Genomic DNA, 19,296 nt, shown 5'->3' with positions numbered 1-19,296 from the left:
TGGCACCTGCTTTTTCTTACATTTCTTAGATGCCACCTTCTTAGTGTGTGGCTGCTTCTTTTTCGATAGCTGTTTCTTTGGCGGAACCTACATACATAATATTAATTTAACACAGTAATCACTATTACATAGCATAGCTATAGCCTGCATAGTTGAAATATCTGTTATCCTAGACCTCAAGCAGTCATGTGATATCACATCGTTTCCTAACTCTACAAGATGGATTACAGTGTATTTGAGTGTTGTTTTCTATGGTATTGTTTTAAATATACTGTGGTATCCCTGCAGAGAATTTAGCTGTTATTGGGAAGGCAAACTGTGCTCACTGGTTATTCCAACCTTGTGGAACTAAGTTGTTTGCATCTATTTAATGTCCCACTCAGGAGAGTGTTGATTCTTCAACCCAGCAAATACTGAATATGCTAATTCTGTGATGCGAGGTATTGTTGAACCCCTTAAAGACATGTTAGAAAAACTAGTATAGCCAGTCATAGAATATTTTGAGCTTTTGAGAAGTTCACCATCACAGTCAACACAAATGAATGTGGAGGAGATATCATAAAAAAGATGTCGAATCGTGTCTTAGAGAAGCTAACACTATCAACCAATCAGTGTACAATCATAAAGTCTTAACACATTTATTTAATTAGTATTGGCTAATGTATAGTATACAATGTTTGATCAAACCAAGTGGAGTTGTTGCACCCTGGGCTAAGCACCTGAGCTGATTGCCCAGTGCATAATCTTTAACCAACTAGGGAAAGTCATTGATCATCCTTAATCCCAAAGAAATTATCACCATTTTACCACCATTTAGTGGGACCTATATACTCAGAATCCGCTAATTTCCTCAATCATATTACGGTACTACTCTTTCACAATAACACCCAATTTAACGTATCTGCATGCTTGTGAAGAATAAAGAGGTAGGAATTTAGAGTAGGAGTAATAAAGCTTAAGTTGCTCCCGCAGTAACCAGATTGGAATGAAGCACAGAGTAATATTTGCTGGTATTCAGCTGTTCTAGAGTGCTTTGCCTGCATTACCAGTTTGACTAGTTTGCCTCCTAAAAGCTTGACACTATTTGGTATTAGTCCCTAATTCCCATGCGAACCATGTAGTGTGCTAGTTTTGTGCTAAATATTCAACAACCAACACCACTGAGACCCTTTCAGATTAACCCTGTTATTTGTATTATTTATGGTGTAAAAAGAACGATCATGGAAAATAAAGAAAGCGGCTATACATGCAGTAACAACTTATACAAAGTCTCATTAAGTACTAAAAGTATGTACCTCACTGCACCTGTCTTCTTCTTGGTTGTCCTCTTTCCCTGTGTCACTGTCATCATAGACCAACAAATGCTCCTTTTCTGTGGCTTCACGTTCATTACCTAATGAATATTTCATCGAGTTGGCTAAGTAAATCATAAATATTAACTTAATACAGTATTCTGAAAATGCGTGATTTATGTCTGGAGAAGTGGGTTTGGTTAGTCATGCCTGAACCAGACCACTACTGATTTGTCCATATGCAGGGAGCTGGTAGAACATCTACCAAGACCAGACCAACTCACTTTAGACAATGGTATGCAGTGTTTCGTTTGATGTGTGGAGGTCTCTTGTTTACAAAGAGACTTCGCAGCAAGTCTCTTAGTGCTAAGAGACCTGCGGTCAGGTGACAACCACAATTATGCACAGTAATGCAATTTAATAGCCTTTTGTGGCAATTAGTATTTAACACGTTAGTAAACACCAAGCAAAGTGAAGCGATTGCAAGCCGATTGTAACGATCTTGCATAATTGATGGCTGTGTTTCAGCAGTATTACTGTTTAGCCTGGCCAAAATACTGAAGCTGGCAAAGTCCGCGATGAGTAATTCAACTTGTGGCCTTTCGCCTAGTATTTACCGATTTATACACCAAGTATTAGACAGTATGGCTCGTTAAAGTCGTCGCTGCCAATAGCTACAACTAAAACTGTGTCCTTTACTCACGTTTAATGGATTTGCTGGCTACGTATCCACTCAGTTCACCACCGGAAAACTCGCTTGCATTGGTGTTTACAACAGGCTCGACAACAGGAACGCTCTGCACTAGGTTCAGTGTTTGTACACCATTGTCTAAGTAAGTTATCCGCCTTGGTTTCTATGTTGCATCATTCTAACACCTCCTACTCAACATTTATTCCCCGAAGAGGCTGGTATTTGCTGTCTAACTATTACTTAGAAGGTATAAATATGATATAACCATAATTGCCAGACCAGTTTTTCCATAATAGACTCATCCTTTCAGCTATAAAAAGGTGTCATGTACTCAGTTAACAAGCTGATGGTTTGTGGTCACCAAAGACCAAACCCTAACAAAAGTGATGGTTGAAGACCTAGCCTACTTTTCTGATTGACAACATAATTTTCTGGTGGGAGGTGCACAACATAACAAAAGAACCAGGTACAGTAGTTTGCAAATGAATCTTGCAGAAAATTATTTGAACTGACAAGCCAAATTGGATGCACGAACGTGTTCTTACACAAAGTGAATTCTAGGCCCTCTGCCAATCTGGAATGGCTCTCATTGTGAAAAGTGACTTTTGTAACATCAACCACCACTATCAAGTTTTAATGAACTTAAAGACACTTCAAAGTTCAACAGGCAAACTCCACCAACGCATGCACCTGTCAACAAGAAATTAAACAGTACTACCAAGAGTTAATGGTACTACCAGTAGGTTATTATTGGTATAGGGCACATGTGGACAAGTTTACAAGTATGAATGCAATTAGCCTCCTATAAAAGGTAGTATTTAACACCTCAGATTACATCCAGCACTGCAATAAAGGTACAAGTTTTCTGTAGCTGTTTTAGCCCCTTGCATCAGTTGACAAGTTTTAAGTTGCCTGTTATAAAAATAATTGACAAGCCAACCATAGGCACTTGTTTACAACTATAGTGAGACACACACAAATGCAATTAGCCTCCTGCTGATCAGTAAACAAACTAGAATGATGGATTAGCTATTTCATTATAACATAGATAGTAGAGTGGGGGGATTTGAAACTTCTATTTTTCACACGTTCTATCCTCGTCTACGAGGAATTTGACACCTTACTTTTACAAAGATACATAGCCTATAACATAGAACTAATGTATATGAAGCTACACAGAAAATCTCAACGCAAAACATGCAAGTACCTGGCCACTAGAGTGACGAAAAAAATTGTGAAACCTGGTGATATCCAGATGCAACGAGACGAAATCCCTTTCTCTGCTGCTGCTGCTAGAGTTCCAAACCACCCGTTGCTCAAGGTATAGCATTAAACAAGTCACAGAACAAGTTTCAGGCGAATCTAAGCTACCATGAGCCTTTGAGAGGGAGGGAAAAAAATTGAAAGCCACTAAACAGAGGTGTGACATATAAATGGCGGCGTGCGAGTTTCCAAACCCCCCTGATTATAATGAAGTGAATAAGCAAGCCATATTCTTTAGTTATTATTTGTCTATTTAAACCTCTGCATGGTGCTGGCTAACACACCAGTTATAATAAGTACAAATAAACTGCATCGTGCACACTGTAGTTTACAACATTCTTACCAATAAACAACACCTCGGCTGAATATTTCTTTCCATCCGACCAACGGACAAAGTAGGTTTCACCAATGACAATGTCTTTATCTTCTACTATATTCTTTCGCGGAACTTTCCCTACTGTATCATCATCGGCGTATGACACCACAGCGTAGGTCTCCTTTTCCTCTGAAAAGTACACATTTCACGCTAAAATTTCTACACCTACTTCAAAAAACACACCACGTTTATCTCTCTTTTTCCTTCTTTCACGAAACATATCACCTCGACTCACACTGTCAACACAACAACACTACAACAACGTGGCCTCGAACAAAATTGCGCATGCGCGCTAGCAGAATTTGTTTTAATGCCTACCGATATCTTTGAAGGACGATCTCCCTCCGGGTACACAGTTTATAATGTCAGTGGACCGCGTATGTATTTGTGTGTGCCTACTATACTTTGTTAGTATGCTTGCTATGTATATTTAAATCTCTTTAACAGTTGCAATATGTAGCTAGGGCGCACGCACATTTTCTGGTAAGTGTGCGAATTACTCGCTAAGTCTCGCGAGGCTTCACACGATAATCAGGTACACGAAAATAACACGCGTGGATCGTTTAACTTGTGGCTGATTTGTACCGTATACACACAAAATAATTCCCCCTAAAAGTACATAAGTAGCTATAGCTTGCTTGTACTACACATGTTGTTCTCTTTACAGCACTCTACTGCCTAAGGGAAAACATCAGAAGTTCAAGTCACCAGTTACTCAGAATGATGAGAACTCAGTCTACAATGCCAAGTTTCAGTTTGACAAAGTGACAGATGTGGAGTTATCATATGATAGAGTACTGGAGATCACAATATGGGAACCACATCGTAACACTAATGAATTTGTAGGTGGTATTAGACTTGGACCCAAGCCACAATCTGGTAATAAGAACAAGTGGATGGATAGTGTTGGGAGTGAAGTTAGCCAATGGGAGATGATGATGGCTCGTCCCAAGGAATGGATCGATGAATGGCATCCACTACGATTATTGAATAAACCTCAAAAAGTTTAAAATTCTTTCCCAAGGAACACATCTATAAAATATTTTTTATATCATAATATACGTAAATACAACATTGCTCTACCATAATTATCTACAAAGTTGTATGTGTGTATGTGTCTGCATGTTATAAATGTGGTACTATACTACTACTCATTATTTGATTAAATTCACATGTACAGGAGTACAGAAATATAAGAGTGCACCATGTACAACACAAGATACACAATTTTTAAAGATGTAGTGTTCGCAGAATGCGAATAGTTCCAATGAGAGTTGCTTTTTGCAGATGGTAAAACAAACTGTCACAAAAACCAGGGATCTTGTTAAACAACTGTTTACCATGTAGAGAGACCACACCAGTGTGGCCAATAACAATTGGTATAACCTCAATGGACATGTGTGGGTGAAGCTGACGAAGGTCACTTACTAGGGGCTGGTATTTGTTAACCTTTTCAGTCTCTTTGGTCACCACATTCACATCTGCTGGACAGGATACTTCGAAACACTATAACAGAATGACTATAATCATATAACACTATATCTGGATGATTTGTAAGATGATGACCCTCAGTCACAAGGCTAAAATCCCAGAGTAGTTTTTGCTAGTGAGTTTTCCGATACAGGCATGGGCTTGTGCGTATACCATGATCGAGACGACAATGGTAGAGAGTACACCTGTGACAAATGCCAGTGCAGGACCTGTGCTACTATATTATATAATAAACAGTAGGTGCCAATGCTGGACAGGCACACAACAAATGGGAGGTGGTTTCTTCATCATGTCCACAGGTCCTGCAGGTAAGTGTGGCAACTGTTTTCTTCATAATTTTGGACTCATATACTCATGTCGCAATAACTTGATCTTGTATGGCACACAAAGTTGATACGGATTCAGAGTGTAAGTACTGCTTCAACCAACATGTATTCTGGTTTGAATCCATTTCATTAGATCTTGGTAAGGTTTGAAACTTTCCATGCAGAGGCTTAGTCACCAATGTATCCATAAGTTGGCCAAACTCACCCTTACTTAACTCCTTCTTAAGATCAGAACAAGTCCAGTTTCTCCAACTGGAACCAACAGAGAGAGGGTGACACAGTATGCATCAGCCCTAGCCATCACAGAAGAACGAGCTGGAAGGAGACTGTCCAACGGATGACAAAGCTGGACCAAAGCATCACTGGATGAACAAAGGTGATGTTCAAGAACTACTAAATGGCGGTGAAGCAACCCCTCCACACTGATCAGTCCTCACGATCGGCCACCCTCTGACCGCGGAAGATATAAGTGTTCCACTGCTGAACGTGGGTGATGGTTACATGCTGTTGTCATAACTACTACTACTACTACTACTACTTTGGTTTCATTTAAGAAGTACATTTGTACAGACACACATTGTATAACAGGTAAAAATACCTAAGTTACACAAGAAAAATTAATATATCTCATTACAGCAATAGTTCCTAATAATGCTGCTTTCTGAAGATTATCAAAAACCAAGTCATTAAAAAATGGGATCTTCTTCAAATGCTGCCGTTGATGTTTTGAAATGACACCTGTGTGGCCGAAAACAATCGGAGCAATATCAACTGGTTGTTCATAACTAAGGCAAGCCTAAAATTTTCAGAGGCTGAAATATCACCAAATTCAGTCTTTTATTTCTGGGGATCTCAATTTCAACATGCGCACACCCTGATGGGATCCTGCATCACATCATGTCATCGCATGAAAAATTCACCCTTTTCATCTCAGCTATCCATGCGGATAATTAAAAATGTCAGGCTATGACCTTGCATACATTCGACATGTGGCTGGCTGTATCAACAACATACCCTTATCTTTGTAACTCTATCTACTCCATTACCTATTTACTACACAGAGCCTTCTTGTGTGTCCCTATAGCTACAAAGTGAATAACCACAATATCACCTGGATTATAATTAAGTATTGCATGCTTAATGATGCTGGTTTGTGTCAGCTACAGGTATAGTGATACAGTTATAGCTTCAGAGTCTTTTTAGAAACTACTGAGGTAGTGAACTGTCAGTTACTGTCTAAACTTGTATGGCCAAATGACATCATCTACGGGCTTGAAAGTGCCATGCATTGTTTTGTACTTATATATTCATACGAGAATATTTTAGAATGGAATTATGTGGCCTGTATAATACTGAGCTGCTTTGTAAACGAATGATCACCTATGATAAAGCCTGCTCTCAGCCTTGTATGATTATCCAAATATACCTAGTTGTGTTAAAGGAAACATTGATCACAATTAAACAACTTGATGGAATGGTATTATAGCTATGTGTGAAATCACCATAGCGTAGAGAATCCATACCACAAAACAAGCAACTCAACTGTCAACCTTTAATAATTTCTTGGTACACTATAGTTAGTAGTAATCGATGAGGTAATGGGTTGTGCATACTTATAAGAGCTCACATATTTCACAGAAGCCATGCAGAAAATGCATAGCTATGCATAAACAGGATGAGTTTCTGAGAAATAATCATATTAATTGATAAACAGGATGGTGTTGCCAAGGGCTACAGAACTATAACAGAAGAAATCAATTAATCATAACACTACTGACTGTATTAAGAATTGAGTATATATAGCCAATAGTAGACCAGAAACTGATACATGATCTTGTAGTGATCAACTACTTACTGGCAGTTATATAATTATAATAAGCAATTGTTGCACAGAATATTAATATAGTTCAACAGTGCATGCTAACTGTATTATATTTTGGTTGTAGTTACTATTACATGAATAGTAGTATGTGAGAATTTTCTGGTGCTGCCATCACATTGTGTCTCAATAGCCTGGTGGTAATGTGGGGAACTACCATGATACACTATAGTATTCAGGTATACAATGGTGCAGTTTATAAATAGTTTTTTCCATGCTTGCTCTTGCTTTCCAGTTCATTTCTCACCATTTGAACATTTTATTTGCTCAGGTTTTCTACCTATAGTTTGCTTTGGAATGAGTAGTGGGGCCTGGCACTATCGAGCAAGTAGCTGTTTTCATTGCTTGCATGCTTGGCTTGTTGATCATCTACTTAAGTGAGCAAGTCTGAGACATAATAATTAATTTACGAGGCAAGAATTGATCTCCAAAGAAAAGAATGTTGCTGAACAACAACAGCGGTATGCACTCACCCAGTGGTTGTCAGTCACACTTGCACTTACAGCTATTGTACTTGATCAAAACCTGCTAACAACTTGCTAATTCTCTTTTGAATAAGTTTCCCCTACTACCCGCTCTTCAGTGCAGCCAGCTATAGTGAGAAGGGAGCTTCAAATTGGCTTACCTGTCTTCCTATTAAGTGTTCCAATTTTGCTCTACACAAAACTAGCTACATTCCACAATGCTGTTGCTCTGTGTTAGACTATCACTGTTTCTCCCACCTTGTACTGCAATAATGTGTACATGTAGTGCCTGGTCCAGCATGTACCTGCCCAAGTGTTGGGACTCCCACTACTGTGTCACAGAAGTCCACATTTAAGATAATTAGGCTAGTTTGCTTTTTTTTTTTGGTGTAGCCAAATGCGTTTTCTAATAAAAGGGGAAGCAATGAATGAGGAAGGGAATGAAGAAGAGGAGGGGAATAAGGAAGCATCAACAATGAGAGAAAAGCCATCATGAATGTTGAAAATAGTAGCACAACATGCAAACAATAGCAGTAAAAAGTATAAGCATGTGATCCTCTGCAGGCAACATGCGACCACATTACGAATGGAATCAATCAGACACTGATCCAGGAATAAATCATAGTGGGTGGCTGGCCCAGATTTTAAGTTGAGAGTCCTGAATGTCTTAGTATTTACATTGGGAAGTAGCTGACAATGTTAGCTATCATCTAGCTTGTACAGGGAAGCACATGCACTGTAGCATGATAGCTCTTAAGCACATATCATTTTTGTAATCCATGCAGTACAGGGTGATCATGAGTTAACCCACACAGTGCTTAAAAACACATAGTACGCTTGTAACACCTGTGCACATACTACACATTCCTCTGTCATATGTGACATGTAAGAGATGATAGTTTAGGTTTGCTCCATTGAATAAATAAATGTGAACTATCATTACAACTGATCACACACCCCACACGAATAAATATCAAGTTACCTTAAAGGTTGTAGCTGTAATATTCCCAGTATGTTTTCACTATAATTATACTTGCTATTAAATAGCCAACTTCAAAATTTCACTAAATTGTGATGCAGTACATATTGACAAATATGATTATAGTATCATTTTATAGCATGTCCGATTGGCTGCAAGCCCATGCATGGTGGGTGGCTAGCCACCCTCAATGATCAGTCTCTGCCAACATCGGCAGTGTGAAAAGGGGAGACAACAACACTCTATCGGCGTGCTAAACTCACGTAGATACTTAGATCTGACGCGGGAACCGTCAGTTCATGCAGTTACGTATCCTTTTGGGTGAACTGGGGCGGGCGGCGCCAGACGATCGCCCAACATTCATAACCTGCACTACTACCTCCTCCTTGTTCCTGATAACGTGATTCAGGTTAACAGTTTCAACAAACCTGAGGTGAAGAATTTCAACAGTAACATACGTACATTTTCTTTTTCAGCGGAAGTGATTGTACAGTTGTAGCTAACTGGTGAATAAAAAAAAATTAAACTACTGACGTCAGGACTCAGGTGATACCGCACTATGTAAACTACTGACGTCAGGTGTTACCGCACTATGACGTTCAACCATACATACTTCATAGAAATGATACACATATCACATCATCATAATAATAATAATAATAATAATCCACGTCGGCACTTTGGAATGTTTATGTTAAGGCGCGCGCCGTGACTAGTATATATACGCTGGTACGTAGAGCTAACCTCGAAGTAAAGAGATAACTAACTACAACGAAGAGCTATTGCCATTAGTGGTTATGAGAAGACATGTCTCAGATAGTCCAGATGTCATTCCTCTCTGAAAAAGAAGAAGAAACGATTCTTTCCGTGGTCGAAGAAGATCTCAAGATTCAGAAGGAAGAAGAAAAACGTGTCCAGTATGTGTTGGGCGGCATCTTGCATCTAGTAGCTATACGTTCTTGTATATTACCTGTAGGAAACTACGTGATGATATAGCAAGCCTCACAGTGAAGTGTAGAAATTATACCAGGACATTCTGCGCTTGCTGTGGCGTCCTGTTCGGCTGGATATTCGACTCCGGGAAGATGTGCCCGGCCTGCTCCCACTGGATATGCAAACGTGACCGGATACATTTCTCGGACACTAATCAGTGGATTTGTAAACTTTGCAACTTCCAAATGTAAGTCAGTAGCAAGTTGTGTGTGGTGCCCTGGGAATACTTAGACAGTACATGGAAATGGGGGAGGCGAGCAATGTTTCTCAATTTTAATAGAACAGCCACATTTTTGTGATGAGCCACATGACTTATAGCTGTAACAATATAGCTAGGTTTGTATCTTAGAACTTTAATAATTTAACTACCTGAGCTGTACATACTACTTACCAACTTGAGTCTAAGTAGCTAAAGTGCTGTTTATACCTGATCATGTTGCCAGTGTTTGCTGCTTAGCTATGTTCCAAGGGTAGCTCTAGGATTTTTGGTGACTGGTTTTTGAAGACTCTGAAGACAAAAAAAAAGGTAACTACATGTTGAGAGCATAGATAATATTATAATGTCTGGAGGTGTCTATGCTGAGAGTAACTACCCTTCACTGTTTATATCACTGATAAGGTGCATAATTATACCTACATAGCTTACTACACTGCTGCTCAGAACACTGTGTCTGCTTTCTTAGAGTGATTGACTGCTCTATTAGAGTATCTCGATGTGAACATGACTGGTTTCTGGAAACTTCTGAAACGCTCTCCCCTAGAGCCGCTCCTGTGTTCCTCAGTCTATCTTCACCATATATATTATTCATATATGTAGTTGTAGGCTAAGATAGCTATATATTTATGTGAACACAAAATAGGCTATGCAATATATTGGTTGTTTATAGGGAGTTGTACATCAATGAACAAATGTTAAGTGTCTCCCTTGATCCTTCTAATGTGTTGTGTGTGTCCTTCAATACGAGAGATAGTGAAACAGAACAAGGATTTCACTACAAACAACAAAACTATCTACAACCAAAAGAAGAAACAGAACAGGGCTACCATAACCAGGAAATGTTTCAACAAGAAACAGGTGAGGAAAGTGAAGAAGATAAAAAAGACAATGGTGATGATGAAGAACAACAACCACAGCAAAACACTCACACACCTGCTGCAAAATGTGTAAACAGTAATTTACAAGAGACTTGTCAACAAAATCATCAAAAGGAAAAAGAAGCAGACCAAACACAACAGCAACAACAACAAAGCTTAGAAGTGCAACCTGTAACAGGTAGACATTCACAATCACCCAAGAAGTTGATGTTCAGAGAAAGGTCCAGCATTATACGACCAAAAACTCCTGCATCTATATATCATACTGTGAATCCTATTGACACCCTAGATGATGGTGATAATGATGATGTAAGTTTGCAGCTTTGTGTAATATGTAGCTACATGGTGGGAATTGTACTGTATAGTCTAATGAGTATATATAAGCTGATTGTGAAGAGTAACACTGGGAGGTAGAGCACAAATGTTAGCTAAAACTAGGACACATGGGAGTTTGAGATCACATGTTTATGATTCCACTAACATGAAAAAATTGTCCTTTTCAGTAAACTGAGATAAATGGGAGTAGGAACATTTGATTAGTAGGAACATGTGATTAGTAGGAACATGTGATTCACATGTGATTCACATGTGATTCTCATTCAGTTTAGCATCCAAAACTAAGAAACAAATGATTAAGTTACTTTAAAGTTTTCACTATAAATTGAGTATGTCAAAAGGGATTGGTTGAATTAGCCTTTACACTGGACAACAATCCATCATATCATTAACAGATTTCTAGAGAATTCTCTTTACAATACACAACAACAACGTAGCTGCAGTAACCACATGGATTGCGAGTTTGTATAATAATATATGTACACTGTCCCTGCAGGGTTTTACTGAGATTACTGCAGACAGTGATGACTCACTAGACTCTAGTAGTAGTTGTAGTGTTGAGGATGATGGTGAGACGAGTGATGATGATGACGTTCAAAAGAGGAACACTTGTAATCAACTTAAACCGATTCTGGTATATCCCAGTAGCACTGATGATGTAAAAGAAACTATTAATCTTACGTTTCCTCAAAAATCTGAAGAGAAATCCTACATGAAGTTGGATGATTATGATTTCAGAGCCCTAACTAAGGAAAATACACTGAGGAATCGTGCCAATATTACTTCTTCATTGAGAAGCTTACTTGTAAGGGTGTTTAGTAGATACAATCATAATCATTACACTATATTATGATTACAATAGGATTATGATGATGATAGAGTGTACAAGACTGACAGTCTTAATGTGAGTAGTGGTTATGTAAATGTTCTGTGTGTTGTGTTACCCTTGTTAAGTTATGTAACCAAATGTCCCAAAACAATTGCACACCTATCAGCCAATTATAGGGTGCATGCTGGGCTAGTTCCCTGTAACTCAGATTGCTTGACAAACTCACTTGGGGTCAGCTTTGTTTGGGTTGAGAGTCTTAGCTACAAAAATGTAGGTAGCTCAGTGGGAGGCACAGTATCCTAGCTCCACACTCATAGATCTCTGCTTTGACTTGCATCATGACTTGTGTGGTTTTCTTTCAAAGCAAAGCATACTGTATCAAGGCAACTGAGATCTGTATGTTGTACATCCGACCCCTAGATATTCAAGGGGTTCAATAGGCAAAACTGGATGAGTAATACATCTGTGTGAAATATATATAGTTCTATACTGCACCATTATACAGTATGTATAGATGTGTTATCATTGGTTATCTTTTCTTATCCAGTCGAGCATGTCAGACATGCAAAGTATTTGCAGTGAATCAGTGATTTATACTCACAATGACATTACCGGGCAGATCCAGATGAGTGTATCATATTCTGACACAGATAATACCCTCAAGGTGTCAATCAACAAGGTCCAAGGACTAACTCCACCCAATAAGATTGATGAGAACCACACTAACCCGTATGTTATCTTATTTAGTAATATAATGCAGCTATTACATAAAATATAGGCTGTTTGTCCAAATGTTACACTGTCCAGTTTCCAAAACATTCAGTAGTACTTTGAAGCCCTTTAGCCACCAGAGCTGTTTGTTTAATAGTATTAAACTTTAGAAATATCCCATACCAGAGGAAGTAGGCCACACAACAGTGTTAGATTACAGGTATTAATATTAGTTATGTAGGAAATTAAAGAAAGCAGTGGTGGTACTACCTCTATTATTACCTACCTCATCTCTGTTACTACCTCAGTTATTACCTCTATAGTAGTACCTCTGTTATTTAAGTCTTAAGTCTACCTCTTTTGCTACTACCTCTGTTATTACCTCTTGTTACATCTACCTCTATTATTAATGACACTAAACAGTACATGCAATGCAGCCACAACACAATCTTCCACCATTATGAAGTATTATGATGTTTGATGTCTTATTTGTCTCTCCTATGAAGTGTGTATCCAACATTGGCCTACACACCGTGTACGTAAATCCGTCTTGTATGTACATGAGAGTAGTAGAGTTAAGTATCTCATGTTATCCCATGTTATCTCATTGTACTATAGTTATGTGAAGACTTATCTACTACCTGACCAGAGTAAGTCAACTAAGAAGAAGACTTCAGTTAAGAAAGGAGTTGATCCCATTTTCAATGAAACTATTAAGGTAGTAACAATCATTACATGTGGTGATGTTTACCAGTAGATATTATGTGATGTCACTATCACTATAGTATCCAATCAAACGTCAGGAACTGTCCAAACACACCCTCAAGGTGGGGGTGTGGCATAATGGCTTTTGGAGACACAACTTGTTCTTGGGGGAGGTCACTCTACCACTGGACAAAGTTGACTGGTCCAACCCTTCTGATAAGTGGTATGGACTGGAGGAACTAGTGAGTGCTAGTATACTATAGGTTGAATGCAGTACCATATTCCGGGATGTGGGATTCTTAGGGACTTGCCTAGACTGCAAATTGTCTAGAGATCAAGTCACCATCTGGTCTCTGCATTTATAATAGCTTTGATGTAAGGATTCCCACTCCTTGTTTAGCCTCCATGGGTCCCTAGTGGGATGACAGTTAATGAATGATTGTTAATTGTACAGCTGCATGCATCCAGGTAGGATGGTAATAAACAAGTACTGTGTTTCTAACTTCAAGATCGTAATAATATAGTAGCAATCTTTGTCTATCTGCGTGACTGCAAGAAATTGTTTAGTAAGCACATTATCTCTGGGGTACACACAGATGTAGTTATAAATACACACCATTGATCAATCATAATATGCTAACTTTGATACTATAGAGCCCCAGTCAGTTAACATCCGTGAAGACTACTATTAAGACTCTTCCTACTGATGGATTAGATACTGATAATAACAGCATGGTGGTGTGCAGCAGCAGACAACTGGTGAGTTGTTGTTCATGAGAACTAGTTAGAAGTTGCAGCAAATAAATCAGTTGTTAAACCTGCCAGCTCATTCTAGGGACCTGCAGATTGTGCTCCCCTCCCTATTATTCTTTCTAGCAATTTGCTAATGATATAATTTACTAATAGAACAAATGTACACACAGCAATCAGTTTGTTGCTCAGTTATACCATGGCCGGGCTAGATACCTGTATAAGTGATACAACTTATCATTGGAGGTGTTTGTATTGTATTGTATTGTATTGTATTGTATTGTATTGTATTGTTCCTACAGGTTGATACACCAGTACACATTGGACAAGTGAGAGTGATGTTACAATATGTACCTGCAGTAGCTGATACTAGCAAGTCAGGGAAGGAGAAGTGTTATCTCAAAGTTTGGATCAGACAAGCTAGTGGGCTAAAGACACGTTATGATAATGGATCATTTGTACTCTGGTTAGTAAGAATTGTGTGTTCTCATAATATGATAGCAACAGAATTAGTCTGTAACTGGGGGTGAAGTGTTTATCCTTCATCATATCCTTATGACTGGTAAATAATTTATCATATTATAAAGATTTTAAAATTAATGCTTTGATACTAAATAGCTAGGTAGGCACTTGTTATCAGAGTTAGATCCAGGAGCTGGTATGGGGAGGGCCATATATTCCTAGTACAAGGTGCAAGTGGTCAGACAGAAAAACACACCTTTTCCTTAAAAGTACATTTATAGCTATAGCTTGTTTGTACTATTATTATTATATGTATTATTGTCCTTACAGCACTCTACTGCCTAAGGGCAAACATCAGAAGCTCAAGTCACCAGTTACTCATGATCAGAATGATGAGAACGTGCTCTACAGTGCCAAGTTCCAGTTTAACAAAGTGACAGATGTGGAGTTATCATATGATAGAGTACTGGAGATCACAATATGGGAGCCACATCGTAACACTAATGAATTTGTAGGTGGTATTAGACTTGGACCCAAGCCACAACCTGGTAATAAGAACAAGTGGATGGATTGTGTTGGGAGTGAAGTTAGCCAATGGGAGACAATGATTGCTCGTCCCAAGGAATGGATCGATGAATGGCATCCACTAAGATCGCTGAATAAACCTCAAAAAGTTTAAATTGTTTTCCAAGGAACTCATCTATATATACATGATATGAAACATCACTCTACCATAATTATTTAATTTTTAACTTGAACTTATGTATGTATGTACATAATTATTATGTCTGCATGCTGTACATATGCCACTACTAAAGATTATTAACAAATTCAAATTCATATATAGTGTACATATTTGGCAGTGATCTATATAGAGCTGAACAGTTATAAATGTGACAGTATAAAGTACATACTGTGCAGCTATGCTGCAAAAGAAACCATGAACTGCGACGTTTACTATACGACAAATGTGCACATGTTTGCAGTTTAAAATCAAACTTCTGTCACTCCTGGTTAGTATGGGAAAGTACCAGGCATCATAGTGGCATGTTTTATATACCAAACATTAAAATAGAGTGTGTTATTTAGAGTTGAGGACATCTTTCATTGTACGTATGCTTCATAGTTTCATTCATTTCAGCTTCCTTTACTGAAAGATATATATTGCAAAATCTGCCTTGTATGATTTTGTCTGACCTGTTGTGCACAAACTAGATTTTGATAGGCAATAAATCTGCAGGAGAAATTATGTTTTTTGCAAAATATTAAATCGGATATATAATTATTATTCTGCTTTAAAATTTAAACAATCAGCAATTAATTCTACTATTTGCTCTGATAAATATCTGAAGTTTATGACAAGACATCCAAGGATATTAGCATTTTACAGATATGAAAAAATGTAAATGCAATTATTAGCACCTAATTGAATAAATAATGAGTTTCCTTGGCAACCAACATGTCAGAAGGTGGAGGTACCTTCAATTCAACATGTTTTATTGGTTACATTATTAATAGGTTTAGTGACCAAGTACATACTTTGTGTACTATAGTATTTTAGAACACTATATAGTGCGGTGGATTTGTGCATAGAAAATATATACCTCTGTCTGGGGGTATATATTATCTATGATTTGTGTTGTAGTTACAATATGCAGGTGATATTACGAATCATACCCACGTGTACAGTACCACCCCATACAAAAGAGCTTAATTTAAAAATAGTTTCATGTATTACGGTTAACAGTAGGTTAATGTGCAATGGCTTTGGGCCACTTATAATGCTATTATGTAATTTACATTTTAGTACTTGTTCATGTGGAGCCTACACCCATCATGTCTCTCAATGTTTGCTATTGAAATTGCAAGTTAGTGTTCCTAAGTTAATTTCTGCTTAGCAGCGGTAATGTTAACTATCAATATGCAGGAAAAACTATATAGCCAAGATTATGAACTCTTTCTACAGAGCTATTGGCCTATATATGGTGAGTATACTGTCTGCATGTGCAACTGTGGATACCAGTACACTCTATAAGTGTGATATAGTGATATAGCTACACTGGACACTTGAAGACACCTACATAATCCAGACACTTAGTTAAGGTCCCAAACTATCCATTAGTACATAATTGAAGAAATCAGGACACTCTGGACACTATTGGTTGGTCCCATGGTGTTAGGCATCAGGCTATTATGCTCCAAAAATGAGCATTGTGCTTTTGAGCAGTGCTCAAAAAATCACCTATTATGCTTTTGAGAATTGGCCATTATTCCCAAAATTATGCCACCATAAATGGCTAATAATGCCAGTTTATTGCTGTATTAGACGATTTTCATTGATGTCTAAACTTCAAATATAGTCTTGAATTCTTTAACTGGTTGCTGTATTAGAGTATTTCATTCAAATAATATTCAGTGACTGTTCTATTAGAGTTTCTGACTGCTCTATTAGAGTATCTCGATTTTTTAAAACAGAATTGTACAATCTGCAGATTTTCCCTACTGTTAAAGCTTTATAATCACCTCAAAATGCTAGCATAATTCCTGATTCCCATACATACCTATTATGCCCGAAATTATGCCGGCATAATTGCCGCATCCCTACATGGTGTCGGTGGGTAGTACAATCTTACTAGTCATAAATCAATATCAGGCTGTTACTCATCCTATCATATGTTAACTGATTGCTCTGTTAGACTAATTTGTTTTACCTCACTGCTGCTTATTTGAGAATATTTTGATCACATTATCATCGTCTTAACAGTCAAATTACTTCACTAACACCACATATATATCCCACCCGCCACCACCACCCCTTCCATTTTGAGATTCCGTTTGCTAGAACAGATCATTATAAATTTAGCTATTAGCTACCCCAAATCTATCCGCGATTGGAACAGTTTACCAACTGACACAATAGAATCCCAATCTCTACAAGTATTTTTAGATAAATTATAACTGACTCTTATCTATGTGATTTGTAATGTTTTCCTTACCTGAACATATCAGTTTGTAACTGTGTTTTCAGTAATCATAATCATAATCATTAGCGGATCTAGGAGATACTGTTGGGGGTACACATGAGACCTGAAGATTCTTTGCTATATCAACCCTGATCATGAGAAAGAAAATAGCTTGTGTGCCATAGCCAATAGAGTTCCATTCTTCTCCCCCTTGTGGCTGTTTTATTTATCCAAGCTGACATGCTTATGTTTTATAGACTCTAGCTGGATATGAAAGACTAGAGTAACTGCAATTCCTTTAAGACGACTTAATCTAAGAAATTATTTTTCTGATATAACCTGTTTGATGGTTTTGTATACTTAGTGTGAATATTAAAAGCAAATGAGGAAGAATCATTTTCATAATAATATAGGTGAATCTTCTATTAGAGTAGTGACTGCTCAATTAGAGTACCTCTTCCTTGACACAGAAATTGAAAGCCCTTTCCCAAATGCTATCAGTTTCCCCTGTAAAGTGTATATGAACCTTTTCAACTGTCTATTCTGTGCTTCAATAAAGTGTGAGTGTGGGAATCTTGTCCTGGACATCCAGGAAGGGAAACGTTTGCCCCCTCCTTATACCTCCCTTTGCATTTGATAGCCTCTATGGACCTGCAAAAAAGGCCATGGAAACCCTGTGATCTTGTGAAGCTGCAGGTAGTCAGAAATGTGAAAAAGTATTCCTATATAGACCAGGTGGTCATTTGATCCACAGACAGTAGGAAGTACCTGGGGAGCCCCACAGCCAGGATTTCCTCTACAATCATTCAGCACTTATAGAGTGACTGTATTGTGTATTTCTCAATAAAATTATGTTTTGCAATCCCTTCAATTTACTTTTTTATCTTTGGGACTACAACCAGCAATGAACACGGCACTGTATTATCTTAACTTTAAAACCTTTCCTAAAGCTAACAATGTCTAATAGAGAGACCAAGAAGTGACAATTTCATTGCTGAAAGTCCTTTATCACAATCAGCTAATGTGAATTCCATGAATACTTTTGGCAATAATGCAATGGCTAATAGGGGCTAGTTGTGACCAAAAGGTAGTTGTAGGCTAGTAGTGATGTTGGGGAAGTCAGACTAAATTAAATTATACTAATTAATTTACACCAAAGAAGTATAAAGTCAGAGTTATGCATGTGTGTATTGTAAACCTTTACTGGATACAATTTGACTCAAGATCCAAGCTCAAGATAGTCATTTTTCAGTACTTTTCTGTCTTGTGGTCCACCATTTGATTAAGTCATAATCTAGCTAGCTATGTTTCCACTAAGTACAGCTATTAAAATTAAAATTGCGTTAAAATTCAATATGAGAGAGTTGCTTGTCACTCTTTTTCACAATTTTCTATTTCTGGCTAAACTATTGCTTCCTGATTAAATCTGAAACAACTGCAAGAAAAAATTGGGATTTTACAAGTTAATTTTCAAAATAAAATATCATCTGAAGTCCAATTTAATCCTTACTCTGCTAATTATTAATTGGGCTTAAAGTAGGGTTGTATATGATTCTCTTGTTTAAGCATTCCTATACTAACTTGAAAAATCCTTATGCTTTTCACAGAGTTAGGGTAGTTACTTCAGAAAAGTAACTAGTTACTAGTTACTTTTACCCCATGTAACTCAGTTATAATTTACTTTTAAAAAT

At 37.7% G+C, this 19,296-nt stretch overlaps 2 protein-coding genes and 1 long non-coding RNA gene across 3 annotated transcripts in view; 2 read left to right on the top strand and 1 right to left on the bottom strand.

The window, feature by feature from the left end:
* LOC136258992 (synaptotagmin-like protein 5) overlaps window positions 1-4,840 on the top strand; it is a 28,158-nt gene extending 23,318 nt beyond the window's left edge. The window contains exon 12 of the mRNA XM_066052397.1: window positions 4,290-4,840. Coding sequence (XP_065908469.1) covers window positions 4,290-4,632 — 343 coding nt within the window. The 3' untranslated portion in view covers window positions 4,633-4,840. The remainder of the gene's footprint in view (window positions 1-4,289) is intronic.
* On the bottom strand, window positions 37-3,746 carry LOC136258075 (uncharacterized). Its single transcript, XR_010702560.1, has 3 exons — window positions 3,590-3,746; window positions 1,296-1,393; window positions 37-87 (listed from the first exon to the last, which is right to left on the bottom strand). It is a non-coding gene; the product is annotated as an uncharacterized lncRNA (long non-coding RNA).
* A 4,659-nt stretch (window positions 4,841-9,499) lies between the features above and the next one.
* On the top strand, window positions 9,500-15,482 carry LOC136258996 (synaptotagmin-like protein 4). Its single transcript, XM_066052401.1, has 11 exons — window positions 9,500-9,678; window positions 9,738-9,941; window positions 10,642-11,158; window positions 11,682-11,990; window positions 12,048-12,089; window positions 12,562-12,743; window positions 13,344-13,443; window positions 13,511-13,672; window positions 14,085-14,189; window positions 14,483-14,646; window positions 14,973-15,482. The coding sequence occupies exons 1-11, from the start codon at window positions 9,569-9,571 to the stop codon at window positions 15,319-15,321; spliced, it is 2,244 nt and encodes a 747-aa protein (XP_065908473.1). The 5' UTR covers window positions 9,500-9,568; the 3' UTR covers window positions 15,322-15,482.
* Window positions 15,483-19,296: the final 3,814 nt, after the last annotated feature.

The sequence above is a fragment of the Dysidea avara genome, chromosome 6, assembly GCF_963678975.1.
Source record: "Dysidea avara chromosome 6, odDysAvar1.4, whole genome shotgun sequence".
Taxonomy (NCBI): domain Eukaryota; kingdom Metazoa; phylum Porifera; class Demospongiae; order Dictyoceratida; family Dysideidae; genus Dysidea; species Dysidea avara.
This window is presented reverse-complemented; position numbering and strand designations above follow the sequence as displayed.